The sequence below is a fragment of the Calidris pugnax genome, unplaced genomic scaffold (genome assembly GCF_001431845.1).
Source record: "Calidris pugnax isolate Ruff unplaced genomic scaffold, ASM143184v1 scaffold171, whole genome shotgun sequence".
Taxonomy (NCBI): domain Eukaryota; kingdom Metazoa; phylum Chordata; class Aves; order Charadriiformes; family Scolopacidae; genus Calidris; species Calidris pugnax.
Genome location: NW_015091064.1, coordinates 7,032,508 through 7,050,643, shown reverse-complemented (window position 1 = coordinate 7,050,643; position 18,136 = coordinate 7,032,508). Strand labels below are relative to the sequence as shown.

The following is an 18,136-nucleotide window of genomic DNA, read 5'->3' as shown; positions in this document are numbered from 1 at the left end:
GTCTTTAAATATGCAGATAAGGAAACACGTAGAAGAGACAGAGCCAGCTTTTTATAGGTGCTTAGTGATAGGACAAGAGGCAGTAGAGACAAGTTACATCATCGAAAACCCTCGTGACATGCAAGGAAAATGTTTTTCAGCATTAAAGTAGTGAAGCATTGGAATAGGTGGATGCCTTGGAAGAGACGTGAAGTCTCTGTCCTTGGAGGTATTCAGAACTTGACTGGATCATGTTGTAGGCAGTTGGACTTAGAATCATAGAATCGTGGAATTGTGTTGTAGGTTGGAAGGGACCTTTAAGATCATCTAGTCCAACCATCAACCTAACTCTGACAAAAAACCAGAAAAAAACACATCACTAAGCCATGTCACTAAGCACCACGTCAACCTGTCTTTTGAATACCTCCAGGGATGGTGCCTCAACCACTTCCCTGGGCAGCCCATGCCAATGCTTTGACTTGCTTTGAATAGGGGCCAGTTGGATTAGCTGACCTTTAGAGGTCTGTTCTAGTGTAAATTATTCTTTGAAGTATTTATAGAAAATCTTTCATAGTGCATTGTCATTGATGTCAGTGAGGCAAAAGCTGTTAATTAAATAATGAGTAATTTTCTCACTAATAAATGCATAAAGATTTAGTGAGGAATCCTTGAAAAATTTGTTGGTGGTGGAAAAAAAAAACCCTAATACGCAAGTAATTGCTTTGTAATAATCATGTTTTTGTCTTCCTTAACTATGTATGCATACTTCAATACAAGCATTTCTTAAGTATAAAATTATTGAAGCATTCTGTATGTAAACATTGTATACTAATGAAGACAGATTTGAAAAATGCTTAATAAACTTCAGACAACTTTAGAGCAGTCATATGCATATTTTTAGTAGGCTGATTAATCCCTTATAATCATCTTCACGCAATCACAGCCTGATATAGAAAAGAACTGATGTTAAGACTGGAAGGGGAATAGAAACAACGCATTCTGTTTAAAATGCGGAGGGTGGGCTGTGCTTTCTTTTTAAAGAGTCCAACAGACTGATTTAAATCAAGTTTGACATTTATGCAGAACATGGTTCCAGGAGGTGTCAGTGGACTGAAATGATAAATACATTTATTAACGTATTCATTCCACCAAAAAATTTAGTGGAAGGCAGGTCTCCCTATCCGTGGGACTGGTGTAAGTATATGTAGCTTTTCTTCACACGGCCTTGAATGGCACACCATAGCTTGTAAACTCATGATCTTACACTTGTGTAGCAGTAGTCAAACTGTCAAAGCAGAATTTTTGAACTCACCTCAGTGAACCACAAAGAGAAATCCCACCGAAGGTCATTGTCATACAGCAGTCAGTTTACCAAGTTTCTGCTCAAGAATGGGTCTTGGTTTGCTCAGTTCTCTCAATTGTGTAAACTTTTTCTTGAATTCCTTATTTATATGTAGTTTTGGTACTGGTTGGCAGCTTTGGTTGGAGGTGCTTTCCTTTTTTAATGGTACAGAATGTTGGAAGAAACTTGTGTAGGTGTGAATATACATAATGTGAAGATATTCTGGTCCTCAAGCATAAAAGCTTTACCAATGTAAAATACCTTTTTTTTTGTCATTAGAATGCTGTACAGCAACAGCAGTTGCACTAACACACATAATTGTACAGTTACCTACAACCACAGACTATGTTGCTTTAAGTCTCTACTTGGGAAGCCGGGGGAATGACATGGATAAATTTAAGTAACTGATTTGTATGCACGCCTATGGTACTTAAGTGCACAAATTAGAGAGCTGAGATCGCGTAGCTGAATAAGATGAAAATCTGATTACTGACAATTAACCTGTTTAGATGACTTCACATTTCAATAAATACACTGATTAAGAAGACAGACCTAGAATGATGGAATTCTAAAAACTGAGAGATCAATTTATCACCATGAATAACATTTGCCATTCCGAAGCCCAGAGGCTGTGAAGGGAAAAACATTTAACTTCAAGTCATGATGGTCTAGAAGTTAGAAAAAACTGTTTCTCGCATGTATTTAGAAAGGTTTCTCTCTTCCTTTATTCCACCTCCTGCTGGTGTTTCTAGTTTTTTACAGCTAAGTTCTTTTTTTAATGTTTTTTGGGGAGTTGCATAGCTTTAATCTTTGCATCTGTGTGTGTGTTTGTGATGGTTTTTTATTTGCATTATTCAGTGGATAGATTTTGCCATTCCTCTTAGTTGAAATAAGCGTTGTTTTATTTGCTTGGAATGCACATGTGTTTGGACTGTCTGACATCCCCTGCACTGCCTGATTAATCCCTTTAGAAAGGGGCAAGTCCTTCTCCCCCCTGTAAGTGTTAAAAGTCTGCCTCCTTTGACTGTCTCATGTTTTTCTATCAACCTATGGGTCATATGTCAGTTTACATGAACACCTAAATGGGAGAATACATCTAGTGTCTTATCTGTAATCACCCGGGGGTCCTAGTGGCTGTAAGATGCTTGTCTCCTAGAATAATACACAGCCAGTTGGTCTCCTTTTTTATTGTTTCTGTAGCTAGTAATTCCTTTTTTTATACATATGAGTTTCCATTGTATGTTTTTCTTCATTCACAAGTTGTCTCTGATCATTTTGTTCAGATAATTTTGAATTTAAATGCTCCCCTCTGGTCTGCTTTCAGCCTCTCCAGGCACAATACTGTTTGTACTCATTATCCGGCCCTCAAACCCATCCATGAAAATACTGAAAAATACTGGACTCAAAACAGACTCCTGTGAAATCCATTTCATATGCCTCACTGGTGTTACAGTGAACCATTGATAGCTGCATAACTAGACAGAAGACAGAAGTTTCCGCTAAATCCCGGTAATCCAGGTTCTGATTTAGGATTTCCCTTGTCCCTCTCCCATTTAACGTCATACCCCCAGTAAGCGCAGCCCCTCACTGCAGGCAGGCAGACACTCCAGTGCTTTCAAGTGCTTATTGCAGGAAAGAAAGCCACTTGTGTTGCAATGAGAAGCCCCATGAGTGGTGGCTTGCTGCCGGGGGTTGGATTTCCAGTTGCGGTCTAGAGGAGCAGTGCAGCTCTTTGTGGCAGACGTACCAGGAGGTGTTTGTACAATTTGGACAGTCTGTTTGGCAAGCTGTCCCCTCCCTTCCTGTGGGAAAAGGGATGGAGGCCACTCCAAGGGTTTGCAAGTTGGGTCACACTATCCTACACCTCATTTTCCTGGTGTCTCTGACAGCGCTTCATGTCATGTTTTCAAAGTGTTGCTAAACTTAAAATATGCCATAGTGATGGCCTAATTCTTAACTACAGAACCTGTTGCAGTGGCCTTTAGGAAAATATCTCAGTACAATGTTTTTGGGCATGTTTTCAAAGTGTTGCTAAACTTAAAATATGCCATAGTGATGGCCTAATTCTTAACTACAGAACCTGTTGCAGCGGCCTTTAGGAAAATATCTCTGTACGATGTTTTCAGGTTTTTGTTGTATGTTTGGATGGTTTTCATGGACTGGGACTGGCTGTTAGGTCCATAATACTTTCCCCTTTCATGCCTGCTTTCTTCCATGCCTGAAATACAGACTGTTTTTCTCTTTTCCAGTCCTCTGTAACCTGTTGTGTTCCTGTCCTGTTCTGTCAGTGATGTCTTTTAACTTGATTTATTATTTCTTTATATGTTTTGGGGTGAGTTTTTCATCCCCAGAAACATCCTTTTGTATTTGATACTGAATTTTCAATGCTGAGGTCCCACCCATTATTATTGTCAACTGCTAATTGTTTATTTGCCTGAGACCTTTTAATAAGAATTGAAACTAAGGAAGATATTTAGCACTTTGCTTTTCTTGGTTTTTTGTTACTTTTTTTTATATTAGTGTGTCATTAATCATGATGTTGTATCATGAGTGTACCAGGAAAATAGGCAGTGCAGTCTTACCTGATAAGAGATATCAAGTGAAGAAGAGTGGATAAGAATTACCCTTCTCTGTAAACCACTAGTAAGACTGGCATTAAAATAGAACACTCTGTTAGTATAGCTGCATTTTAAGAGGACACTGAAAAATGAGAGGCAAAAGAGAAAACCAGCAGAAATTAATGCATGGATGAAAATACCTTGAAATGGAAGACTGAAGGAGCGCAGTGTATTAGCTTATCAGAGATCAAGAGGTGATTGGTTTTATTCTGTAGATGGAACAAAAGCTATAAAACTCTCGCTTGAATTACAAAGAAAGGCATAACAAGAACCAATAGAGTTTAATTTATAACATTTCAGATTTTAGCATAAGGCATGATGTTTTGACAGTAAGTAAGATTAATTTTTTGTTGGACTGTATACTTCTCCTTCAAGAGAGTTGATGGATTTTGTAGGCGAGACTGGATATGTTTGCTAGACACATTATCAGGCACAAAGTCTGGTACCTACCTGAAATCTACTGACTTTTGGCTTCAAAACCTGCAAGCATAAGATAAAAAGAAGTTAATTGGATAGCTAAACATGTGTTTTCTTATGTGGAAGCCTTTATGCCTCTGTGATGAGCAAAGCAGATTGTGTTAGAACATGTCCCATTGGCAGGTATAACCAGTACTAGAGCATAATTGTGAAGCATCTAAGCAGAAAACAAAATGCTGGTATATCACCTAAGTTAAATGTTATGGCTTTGAAAATAGCATTGTTAATATCTGTACTACTGCATTTGCTTGCTGAGAGACTTAATTTTTCTTTATTTTAAAGCAGCTCATTGAGACAGCAAACTCTGATTCAACATCTGCATCTTTTCTCTCCCTGCCCTGTAGCTTTAAAAATGTACAGTACCTAGTTCTTTTTATAATTTGCTTTGTTTCCTTTTCTTCCACTCACAACTGAAAAATGTGATTTGGAGTTCTTTTAGAGAGCCTTTTTATACTTATGGGTTATTTCTTATGGCAGTGCTTCTCCATTTAGTTTTGAGAGACTTTCAGACAGAAAAAGCAAGTATGGTAAAATTGCTGTTTTGTTCAGGTTATGTATGTTCTGACTCTCAGAATTTATTTTACTGAACATAAGCTGTATTTATTGCTGTGGATACACCTTTTCAAGAAAAGGAGGCGTGTAGTGTAAATCTCTAACTTTGCATTCAGTGAGTTTCCTGGTATGTCAGACATCCTGCTCCAAAGAAATACAATGGAGCGGGAAATTATTAGAAGTTTAATAAGCATATGGCTGATCAGGCAAAGCTTAACGTATTTATTTAATCTTCTTATTCCTTGATCCTATATCATACCCTTCACTGAAAACATTATCAGTAGCAGTAGAAAATACCCGTTTAAAGGAACAAGTCTGGGCAAGAGAACAAGCCTTGCCTCAGTGACTTGGAGCTCAGCGTGATAGAATATATCTTTCTAGGTAGTGTTTCTGGAAGGCAGACATTTAGAAAAGACTGAGCAATGTGCAGCCAGAAGCTGCCTTTGCTGCCAAGTGTCTCTGCACTATGTTAAATTTGGAGCATTTAACATCTCTTTATCTTCAAATAATTGTTAGGCTTTTAGGTTCACAGCTACTAAAACCATATTAGTCCATTCCAACCTAAACCATTCTATGATTTTGGTCATCGAATTGTGACATTTGTCATTAAACTTCAAAAGATGTTTAAAAACAAATAAAAAATATTGCATTTTCCTAACTGATGGACTCCAATGATAATTGCTCTCTAAATGTTGGAAGGAAACAGAGACGCCGCTAAGAGTTGGATACCATTTTCAAGGTGACTATTGTACAATGCCCAGAACACTTAGTGTGGGTTGTCCTGGAATACGGGACATCTCTGGACCTCATTGGGAAGTGGTTGTGGCAAATGACCAAAATTCTTGAAAAACTACAGAAAGGGAAGTCATGATTTGTCTTATAATGTAATTTGTCAGTTGAAAGACTTTTTAATGTCTAAATGAATAAATCACTGAAATGTTGAGGGGTAAAAAGGCCACAAGTCCCATATCGGAAGATTTGCTTGTTCGTTTTAACTAAAGGCCAAGCTACAGATTTGGAAATGCACAGTAAGGTTTGGTGTTTTGATTTTTTTGGTAGTTTTTGTTTTGTTTTGTTTTTTTAAAAACTATTTTTCTGGCCAGTTTCTTCCTGCAGAAGATTTATGATGCCAACTCTGTGCCATATTATAAAATATGAGAAATTAGATGAATGAGGGAAAGTTAATTTGCTAAGCTTTAATTGTGTATAAAAATTGTTTGAAAACTTGGAAAGTTTTTTGTAGCAGAGCTTTATGATGTTGAACTCTGGTATGTTCTGTTATTTCCTCTTTATTTTGTTCCACTTTTATGATTGCATAATTGAGTTACGGAAATGTCACAGGTGTGTGTTAGGTTTGTTCCTGTGCTTTGCAGTATTTCAGTAAGCACAAGTATATTAGTCCCACAGGGAGCTGCGATTGCTCTGTTGTTCTTCCAGTAAAACTCTGGGTTGTAATGGTGATTCAGTACCTGCCTTGTCTTAATATAACAAATGTTGCACTTATAACCCTGTATTCCACATTTTTTAAAAGTGTGTCCTTTCAAGCCTCTGAAGAGTTATTTCCAACAAGGAGTTCATTTGTTTTAAAAGTTTGGTTTCATTTTGCATTTGACATAGAATTTTCATAAATTTAGTGTGAATGATGATGCTAGTATCTCCTGAGATCTCACCAAATGAGTTTACTTTTATTTTCAGTGTATCAAAGAGTTATGTTTGCTGCTGCTTAACCAGTCCCTCCTGCTGCCGTCCCTGAAACTGCTGGTAGAAAGCAAAGATCAAGATCTTCACGCTGTGGCACTGGAGCAGATAAAAGCTGTTGCTAAGGTATGAGCAGTTGAATTAACCACCTTTCAGAGTTTGAGGTAATAAATTAGCCCTTTTATCTTCGTATAGTAAGCAGAGGCTATTGAGACCCTTATCATTATTAATATTTTCCACAGGTATTGTGTCCACAGTGAGCACTAACATGGGGCTAGTAAGATCTTTTATATATACTTGAGGTGATTAAACCTTATTTCTTTAAATTATGTAGTATGCTGTTGTAAGTCAGTGTGGTGGAACAGAAGCTATTCTATTATATAAAGAAGATCGTTATCTCTGTGTTCATATTTCAGCACTTTGGGGTTTTTTCTAAGTGATAATAGTACATGGGATGAGTTAGCTCGTTTCTTACAAACCTGGCAGTCTGTTTGTATGCATGTGGAGAGCCATTACATCACTGGTTTTGTTGTAGAAAGGTTAAAATGCAAGAGGGTATGTTTGGGGACTTTCATGCAATTTTAAACAGATTTTATTTGATAATGGAGCAAAGTTTCTGGAGGAAAAAAAAACAAACAACAAAACCTAAACACTGTCTTTTTTCTTTGGACAATTGTTAATATAAAGTTGCATTACTCTTTTTTACTGTGTATCTGCTTTCCAGTTAAAAAGGAACACCTAAATGATGAAAGCTAGTCTCCTAGGCAAAAGCATTATATTATCTTTTATCTTTTTTTTTTTAATTTTTTTTTTTTTTTTTTGAAAACTGAGGTAGGTTGAAAACTTCAAGCTCTCAATTCAACTTGTGCACGTGCAACCTGATTTTCTTGGATTTTATGTTAGCTATGGTCTGCCACCTAGCACTCCACCACAAAGAGAAGGGAGGCATTGTCTCAGACCTTTATATGAAAGGAGTGACTTTTCTGTCTGGCTGAATCAACTCCATTGAACATTTCCAGAGCTGTAATGTATCAGTGGAAAAACTACATCCCTAATATTTCCAAATACTGCACTGTATCTTAGAGAGCTCTTGGTTATGTATTAAAAAATAATAATTGATGGTAAATTTCCTGTATGGTACTTGAAAATTAAACTACCCCTATGGAAACAGAAATGGAGCTGTGTATATCTTCTTAAAATAAGTATCCACAAAACACAAAAGCTTGAAAAATGTGATTTGTAGGTATTCAAAATGAAATTATAACCTTTTTCTGAGGCACACAAAGTAGGCAACCATTCCCCTGTTTCTGCAGGAGCCTTCTAGGACAGATCCTATGCTCTAGTTATATTAATTGCAGCATTTATTTCAGATTCCTTGGTTGCAACAAACTGTGCAATCCTATTCCCTGCTCTCACACTATTCTTTGTTCCCTAGGAAAAAATGTTCTCTATTCTGGTTTTCCCAGGTTTCTCCCTTAAGTCTCTCCTCCTCATATGCTGTGTCTTTTTTTCTTAATGCTACACACTGTATTTAGAAGCTTTCTCTTATTGTATCCATTGGGTAGCTTGAGGTACCTCCTTCCCCTGCAGGAAGACTCCAGAACACAGCAGTGAAGACCAGTCAGAAAAGCAAAGATCTGGAATAATAGGCTCCATCTCAGATATTGCTAATTTGATTTCAGAAGGACTTAAGTTACCAAAATGGCTGAAGCACCAGCTTTTTTAACCTGCGCTCTCTGAACATTTAAAATGGTTGCATGGAAGGTGGCAAGGCATATGATATGTTATACACATCTAATTGTATCAAAATTCCTATGTCATAGCATCTCGTATGAATTTGGAGCGTTTCCTAGTTGAGTTTGGCATCCTAAGCAAAGAACCATAGGTTTTTATGACAATGTTCTTATTCCTTTTATTATTTTATGCAAGTAAACCACAGATATTCTGAATTTTCCACGAAAATATAACTTTACAAATATTAACCACAAAGACAATAGTAGATTATCTTTGGTACATTGATAGTTTTCTGTTGTCATCTGCAACTTTAGATTTTGTGTCTGCAAATCAAGGGCGTTTGTAACTTTTTAAACAAGATGGTCTCAAGGAAAAGCAATTGGTGATCTGATATATGTATGCACTTTCTCATCTATATGTTCTTGTTAACCTTTTAAAATCGACTTTTTTGTTAACAGATGAAAACTGCTGTGTGAGTAGCTCTGAAGCTTGCCAGCAGGAATTTGTGTCCGAGTACATTTTATTTAACTATTTTTAAAGCACCGTGCTGTGCAGCAGCACTTTCTGAGTGGCTCCTAATTGTATTGCTCTCTTAACTGGCCTTTTCTTTCTAGTGTGCTACGGCTTTCAATTTTCTACACTCTAAGTTTATTACATTATATTGAAGTTTTAGGGCCAGGAACCGTATTATCACCTTACTAATATAAAGCACTTTGTACACCTTGTGCATGCCTGAAATAATACTCTTTTTGGCCTTCTTATGCAGGAGGCAGCTTGATAAGCTGTTCTTAATTTTTCCTTCTAATTCAGTATTCATTTGAGCACATAGTTCTGTAAGAGTGCTGCATAACCAAGGATTTTCAAAGCATTTAGCTTTGGTCTAATGTTTTCTCTTAAGTCAATGAAAATGTAACTATTGACTTCATTACATCAGGCATAGAGTTTATGCAGTACCTTGAATGTGACATTCCACAGCCAGTCTTAGAAAAGCAACCAGTACAGAAGAGTGCCATGGTAAATTTAAAAGCTGCTCTTGTATTGTTTAGAAAGTATATTTACCCTTTGTTTTATATGCATCTCTTACGATTACATTAGTTGGTGCTGTACTAAAAGTGCATCTATTGCTGAGCTATGTCAATGTTGTTTATTCAGTATGATTTTGTATGCATACGTTTTGCTTTGTAAAAACAGTATTTGGGCTGTTAATGCTTTTTGTAGAATTCTTAATGAATTTTTCATAGGGAGCCCATTTCTGCTTACATTAAACAGGAAAAGGACAAATAACATATGGCAAAGGGAAATCATAGCTATTGATTCCCTGACACGGTGCTAACACAGCTCACAAACATGGCTGTGAGAAAAATACAGCTCTTGCTTGCTGATACTAAGTATTAGTTAGCCATTTGTTGTGTGTAGCTGACAGCTTTATGGATGTTTACAGTTAAGGATGATGCTGAAGTGCTGATACTAGGAATTGTATAGCTTTTCCCTGTAATAAAACAACCAAGCTTTTATGTAAGCTTTTTTGAAATTGCAGACCTCTCTTTTTATTGTGTATCTTTTTATAAACCGCCGCTTGTCTTTTTTTGGAATACAGAAATAACTGTTCTTTCTCTGTATTGTGTGCTGTGTGAATAATTTTAAAAATCAGTTTCCTTAAATAAGCTTATTACTGCCAGTACTTTGCCCTTAAGAGTCAGATTGTTTTTGAGAATGGTTTCAGTGTGGTCCATTCAGCTGATTATCTTTCAGAGAATAAGACTCATTTTTATACTTCTGACAGAGCACATAAATATTCTATTACCTGTTGGTAGTTACATTGTTTAAGCAGCCAACAAATGGGAGTTAATATAATCAGTGCAAATACTTCTTCAACCAAGGCTTTAATGGAAATTAGAACTAGAAAATGTTTTTTAGTTAATCTAAAATAATACTCTAGCTCATTTTACATAATATGCTTTCAATGATGAAGTACTGAGACTACCTTTGCAACATGATTTATTGAAAAATGTAATACAAAAAAACCATAAAGAATGTGGGAAATAATTGAATTTCCAGTTGTCTCCATTGCCATTTATGCCTCCTCACTTGGTGTGGCTTACCTTTTAAAAGAAATCTTACTAAATTATGTGTATATAAGCTAAAGGTGATTATGGTAAAATATCTCTCTCTAGTTTAGTTTTCTAGGGTTTTTTAATATCTCTTTGTTTTCTTCTCCCCTTATTTATTTGTCCTATAGCTATAGACACCGTTCTAGAACAAAATGAAAAGCATTTTTACTCCAGTAGTAGTGGAGAGCTAATGCTCTGGGAAATAGCAGGTTCAGTTCTTTTCTGCTGTTACATTAGCAGCAGCTCTTACTTTTCCATTAGTATCCATATTTCATAATGCATGGATTTCATAATGCATAAGTTATGGATGAAATATTGCTTATTGCCAATATCAGAACCTCTAGACACCTGCACAAACAATGCTGATGGGGAATTGCCCAGACCCTGACTTCCCCTTTAGTTACCAAGAGCAGGTCAGGTGCTATCTTTTGCCTTAGCTGAAATTCTTGCTACAGGAGGGTTTTTTCCAGATACACTGCATCACAGCAAGTGCAGGTACAATGTCCGTGGAGGTTGCATTACCAACCAGAAAAATTGCTGGATGCTGATATAAGATGTGTTCTTGGTCTTGGAAAGTGGATCCACAAAATTCTTGGATTCACAGTTGCATGAATTTGTGGAGGTCTCAGGTAAAGGATAGGACAAGAGGAAATGGCCTTAAGCTTCACCAGGGGAGGTTCAGGTTGAATATTAGGAGAAATTTTTACACTGAAAGTGTTGTTAAGCATTGGAATGGGCTGCCCAGGGAAGTGGTTGAGGCACCATCCCTGGAGGTATTCAAAAGATAGGTTGACATGGTGCTTAGTGATGTGTTTCAGTGATAGTTTTTTTTTATCAGAGTTAGGTTGATGGTTGGACTAAATGATCTTAAATGTCCCTTCCAACCTAGACAATTCTATAATTCTATAAAGCCTTCTAGATGCCTCAAGTTCCTCAAGTACATCAGAAGAGGTGCCACCTGTGGCAAAGCTGATATTCACCCACCTATTTCACACACAGGCTTTCTTAAAACTTACAGCCTCCCTGTCTCTGCTTTCCCAGGGGACCTGCTGCTTTGGTAGAGCTGAGTGCCTCAAGCCTGAGCCCATCTGCAGTTCATAACATTAGTGTGCTGGTGGCAAAGCCTCAGGCAGCCGTGCTTAATCCTTGCTAATTATGCACTGACAGAGCTGAGCTCAGCGTAAGACACAAACTGTCTTTCTGATTCAGAAATAACAGCAGTCAGTGGAGGGGTGAATTCAGGTTGTACAAGTGCTTCGTGTTGTGATCGTTTGCCAAGGGCGTTAGGGAAACATGGAATCCCGTGTCCTCTCCAAGAGCAGCGTTTAGTTGTCTGGGATAAGGCTCCTACCCATCCCACTCAAGATGTGCAGAAAGTGTTCAGGACTCGTGGAGACAGAATACAAGTGGGTCCTCACTTCCATACCTGTTGAGATGAGGTTTTCCACCTGTAGATGCAGACCCATTTATAAATTCTGCATTAAAGAACCCTTTGATGAAACGCAGGAGCCCTGTTTGAAGCAGAGTGCTGTAGCACTGCTTCCGTGGAAATGATGAGTGCATCTGTTGCAATTCTGTTTCTGTTCTGTCTCACTTCTCAGATGAATATGCATGTCTCTAGCAGAGAAAGGTATTGATCATCACAGTTTAAAGGAGTGAGTTAGTCATCAGAGACACCACTTGAATGTCTACATCTTGAAAGTAGATTTCAGCCAATACCTAAACAGGTATGTAAAGGCAAACAAAACCAGTCAGGATTTCCTCTCCTTAGCATAATTATCCCCGTTAGGTCTTTTACTTGTACACATGTGCAACCTCTGTGGGCACCACACTAAATCTGCACTGTCAAATTCTACTGAAGGAGAGATGGAAATGATCAAGTATTCTCCCATTTAAGCCTTCCAGAAGTAACGGGGTTTATACTAATGAAACATTTAGCACCCTCAACATGGAAGTGCAGAAAGGCATAATATACTCTGAGTTTGTCGTTATTGTGGCTTATAGTTTATTCACATGTTCCCACAATATGGAAAGTGTTTGTGTATTCATTGGTGCAGAAGATACCTGCACCTCTGAGACTTGTTTAAACTGCAGTCAGCTGCATCCCGTATCCCTGGAACAGTGTTTCTGGGATCAGCAGTAAACTTTGCTGGAAACGTATTTTATGAGTTAGTTAGGATCTTGGGATGGTAAGGGTTCTGTGTACACAGGAAGATCAGAAGTGACTCGTTAATAAGATCCCACCATTGGTGTCTGCCCAGAAGCAGCAGCTTTTTAACACTGGGATGGTAACGCTGCTTTTTAGTAATTACCTTAATCAGGTTTTACTGTTTTGTTTACAAGTCTTATGTAAAGAGTGATTTTTGACAAAGAAAACATAATGCCATTTAGAGAGTCTGTGTGTACTGTAGGCTAACATTTGGTATGCTCTATGTTGCTGTCCTCTCTATACCTTCTAAGTTGCCTCTTTTATGGACTGGGGAGTCCTAATTTTGCTGAGTAATTTCTTGTACAGGCATCATATTGTACTCTGTGGTGTATTTTTCTTTTAAATATATGCTCTGTGTGTTTACCTTTATATTAGTGTAGTAGGTTCTTTGTTTGCTTTTAGTGCTTGTTGTTCTATTTTTAAATTAATTTTAAATAGATGTAGTCTTAAAGTAAACATAAATTTATTTCATTCTTAACAATCTTACAGCTTATACACTGATCAGCGATACTTGAATAAAACTATCTTAATTAAGGTTTTGAAATATGCATTACTTTATCATAATAAAATAAAGTAGAAATATTTCAGTCAGAAGGGCTGCAGCGATCATCTAATCCAACTGCCTGACCAGTTCAGGGCTGACCAAAAGTTAAAGCATGTTATTAAGGGCATTGTCCAAATGCCTCTTAAACATGGACAGGCTTGGGTCATCGACCACCTCTCTAGGAAGCCTCTTCCAGTGTTTGGCCACCCTCTTGGTAAAGAAATGCTTCCTAATGTCCAGGTTAAACCTCCCCTGGTGCAGCTTTGAACCATTCCCATGTGTCCTATCACTGGGTACCACTTCCCTCCTCGGGAAGCTGGAGAGAGCTATGAGGCCTCCTGTCAGCTTCCTTTTCTCCAAACTAGATGAGTCCAAAGTTCTTAGCAGCCCTTCATAGGACATGCCTTCCAGCCCTTTCACCAGCTTTGTTGTCCTCCTCTGGACACATTCAAGAACCTTCACATCCCTCTTAAACTGTGGGGCCCAGAACTGCACACAGTTCTCAAGGTGAGGCCGCACCAACGCTGAATACAGCAGGATAATCACCTCTCTTGAGCAGCTGGTGATGCTGTGTTTGATGTGCCCCAGGATGCAGGTTGCCCTCTTGGCTGCCAGGGTTCACTGCTGACTCCTACTGAGCCTGCTGTCGACCAGCACCCCCAGATCCCTTTCTGCTGGGATGCTCTCCAGCCACTCCTCTCCCAATTTACACTTGTGTCCAGTATTACTCCATCTTAGGTGCAGAATCTGGCATTTGGACTTGCTAAATTTCATCCCAGTGATGACTGCCAGTGCTCCAATCTACCTAGATCCCTCTTCAAGGCTTCTTGTCCCTCGAGAGAGTCAACAGCACCTCCCAGTTTGGTATCATCAGTAAACATGCTAATGGTGCATTGAAATCCTGCATCCACATCATTGATAAATGTATTGAACAGAACTGGCCCTAGGAACCCTAGGACTGAACCCTGAGGAGCACTGTTGATGATGGTTCGCCAGCCAGATGTGGCCCCATTATTGTCAATCTGCATAGGTGTTGGTAAGGAGTTTGTGTGTGCATTTGTTTTTAATTAAACTAATGACTGTTTCTTCATATGCAATTGATACCCAAAAGGTTGACATGATCTGGATTTGCAAAACTGATAAAAAATAAATAGTTAATCTCTCTCAGCTGCCAATTTTCTGGGGGACAACTACTTTACAAAGGTTTCCTCTTTCTGACCAGGTTTTCAGGCAGCCTTGAAGTCAGAAAATGGGAAATGTTAATCAATTTAAACCTACGGGACTATTTGAGCTTAAGGATGAGCTGTCAGACAGAACCAAGAGCCTTCTGTGTGCTTTTTTGCTGGTGTAAAGACACAATGATCTCCTTTATGCATGAGTACAGACGGGTTGCTTTGCTTCTGTGTCGCACGTGGACATCTTCATCCCCATAGTATATCTCCGATGTTTAATGGTTTTATGCTAGAAAAGGTCTTTTACGTTCAGACTGGTCTCTCTCCAATTTGTAGGTTTTTGGTGTATAGAACTGTACTAATCTATAGGACTTTCTGTTAACTGAATAATAGCCTAGAAAACTAATTTCAATCAGACTTCCCATCTGTTGTTAATCTGATTATTGTAATTACCATTTGCGTTTTATGTTCAAAGTGTAAAGTTGCATCCTGCATACCAGCCAAGGATGGAGCACAGGGAGCTCAGAGGTGTGGGAGAACGTCCCTCCAGCCTCCCAGTTCATAAAAGATGAGCACTGTTTGGATAACGGCTTAGCATGCTGCATGGTGTGCTACAAGATGCCAACACTAGGAATTTTATTTAATCATCAGCCTGTCTTCAACAGGAAAACGTGTTAGTAATTAACATATGACAATTTAGAGGAATTATTGAATAATTAAAGACTTGGAGTGGCCATCCTAAAGACTGGACATCCCTACCATTCTTAAAACCATTCAGTAAACTGGACCTAGAACTGCTGCCCACTATTGCATTAGCTTTGTAATCCCTGAGAGGTTTGTGTAACTAAGTGTGAAAATGTTGAAGTCTTGGGGGAAATAAAATTTATTTTTAAGATTTCAATGGAAAGAAAGCCAAAAGTGTCTAAATGAAGTAATGGAAGCAGTGGCATGAGGGTGAAACAGCAAACTCTCTTCCTGGTTAACATGATAAAGCCATCGTGTTTTCCTGGAAAGCTGCTGAAGTTCCAAAGCAAGTGAAAACTGTAAATTGAAAGTAATGTGTTATTAATGGTAGATTGAAGGCAATAAAGAGTTATTGGGAGAATAGCTTCACCTGGAGTCTTTTATCTAAGGATTCACACTTGATAAAGCATAGCAATTTTTCATGCTACAATATTTCATGTTCTTTCTTCTTCCTGGAAGCTTCGTGGGACGGAGAATTGGGTTATGAGCAAGAAGTGCCTGTTGCAATGTGCTCGTGGTGACAGCGGTGGGGCAAGGTGTGGGTGCAGCCCATGGCACATCAACATGAGGGAGCAAAGCTCTGCCTTGTTTTAGCTTGGACAAAAACAGAGAGACAAGGAAGCTTTAAATGGTGTCCTGAAAAGAATCAGGGTTAAATGGTTTGTTAAACTAATTAGATATAAAATTGCTTCACTTGAACTGTCAAGTGTCAGACCAAATCTCGGTATGCAGTGGTCACGCCATGTGGTTGAACTGGTCTTTGAGGGTACCAGATCACTGGATCACAGGATCTTTATTACTTGCTGGTACCTCATTTTTTTTACAGAAAAGGAAACAGAGGCTAAACAGACAGATCATCAGACTGAAAAGTTGTTTTGTAAATGTAGCAGAATTTGATCAGTTTATTTGTAACTTGATCGGATGCATTCATTGAAAATAGACTTTTGTCTGCCCCTCCTTTGGCTGCTTGCATTGTTACATGTATTTTTATTGCACTTCTTGAAGTGGTAAGATACTGAAGCATTTCAAGTAACATAGGAAAGACATTTCACCATTAACTTAAATAGAATTTAAGGTATTCTGTAGTGTTATTTGTAAAGTTGTAGATAAGATTTTCAAGAGAATATCTGCTCTCACATATCAAGTAACCACATTTTTCTAAGGCATGCAGGATGTCTCACAGAGGCAGCAGGTTTGCTCCAAATCTTTTAAAATATAAATTGTATTCTTCTGAAAATCCCATCCCTGCTGTGAGTGCTGAAACCCTGGAAAATCTGCTTGAATCTGATAATATTGTCTGTTATATTAATAGGCGAAAGGTAACATACTAATAAAAGTGACCAAAAGTTAATGTATTCTGCTGTGACCTTCCTCAGGATGTCATTCTTGATAAGGAGGTAGATGGTGTGGTCCATTCTGCACTGGGGCTAAAAACCTGTGTAAAGTTTATAAAACTGCTCATGTAATCCTCGCCAGGTTGTTAAGCATCATTATTCCTTAACTTTTTGCAGGTCAAATATTTCTATTAATGTGATAGACACTGTTAAAGATATATAAAGATATAATTTCCATATTCTGACATATGCAAAGTGTGTATGCATGTTGTTAATCCATGCAGAATACTCATCATGCTTTCAAGGTCACGCTGTGCAGTTAGAGCAGTCATGACGTGTTCTAGTTGATGGATGTATCTAGTAATTAATTTTTAATGACTTTGGATTTTTCCTTCTTCATAGGTTGATGATTCCAGTTGTGATGCTGAAATACTTTCCTTGCTCCTCGATGCCAAGTTGGTGGTGAAGTGCATATCCACTGCCTTCTATCCTCGCCTTATTGACCACTTACTGGCCAACCAGGGAGAAGGGGGCTGGGATGTAGAGGAAATAGCAAAACAACTTAAAGCAGCCGGGTTCAATGCAGAGGCTGGGTCCCTCCTGATGTCTCATCGTGGGACTCATCCTGCGCTCAGGACTTTTACTACTGCCCTCCAGGCAATTCAGCATTGGATCTAAACACGTTGGATTTCTGTATTTGTCTGCCTTTTTGCTGGAGATCTTACACAAAAGGGAAAAATTGTTGTTCTAGTGAAGTAACAAAGTTATTTACCTGTGTTTTGTAGAAAATGCAAACAGAACACTTAACGGGGAATTCCCATATACTTCTAATTGGTTAAAAAAATTATTGGTACAGACCATATCATTCTGTTATATGACTAGCAAGGCATTGAACCTAATCCTTTTCAGATCAAACTGTTAAATGATTACACTATGTGACATATAAATGAAACATTACTAAGATGGCAGGTTATATACAATTTGTCTTAGTATCTGTAAGTAATTTACTCTTGTCATAATGTAAAACTAATGTAAAAATATAATTATAAAGATATATGGAGAAAAGAAATCACAATGAAGAGTAATTTCTGCAAATTTCAAAACCTTAAAATCTGGTATTGTGCAATGTTGTTACCGCAGCTTTTATTTGCAACAAATAAAATATTTTACTTCTTCTGTAGTCTCTTTTTTTCCTCCTTTTAGATAAGAAAAATATTTTCTTTCTTCAGCCACTACTTCTGAAATTTCTGTCTCTCCTCATTGATGTTTATTCATAAAGACAAGCTGAACTTTTCTGTACTTGCAGACAGTTCTAGTCTTTGAGATATATTCCTCTGTAATTTGGGAAGGCTCATTGCAGATCCTAAATATATGAATGCACTTTCAAAGTATTTTACTTATATTTTTCCTGATTTCTGAAAAATTAAGTAGGTGTGTTTGTTTCTAAATGCCTTTCTGTCTTAATAAGGCAAAATATTTCTGGGGTTTTTTCTGGGTTTTTTTCTGAGTTTTTTAATAAGGGGACTGTCTGTTTATTACACTGCATTACCAGAAGGTTTTGACATTTCCATTTGGTTATAGGAATTTCTTGTTAAAATTAATCTGTAAATCTTTTGTCGAAG

The 18,136-nt window shown here is 37.8% G+C and overlaps 1 protein-coding gene across 1 annotated transcript in view; it reads left to right on the top strand.

The window, feature by feature from the left end:
* The window catches only part of NBAS (neuroblastoma amplified sequence), a 180,092-nt gene extending 162,402 nt beyond the window's left edge, over positions 1–17,690 (top strand). Inside the window, exons 51-52 of the mRNA XM_014956881.1 lie at positions 6,664–6,792; positions 16,917–17,690. Coding sequence (XP_014812367.1) covers positions 6,664–6,792; positions 16,917–17,192 — 405 coding nt within the window. The 3' untranslated portion in view covers positions 17,193–17,690. The remainder of the gene's footprint in view (positions 1–6,663; positions 6,793–16,916) is intronic.
* Positions 17,691–18,136: the final 446 nt, after the last annotated feature.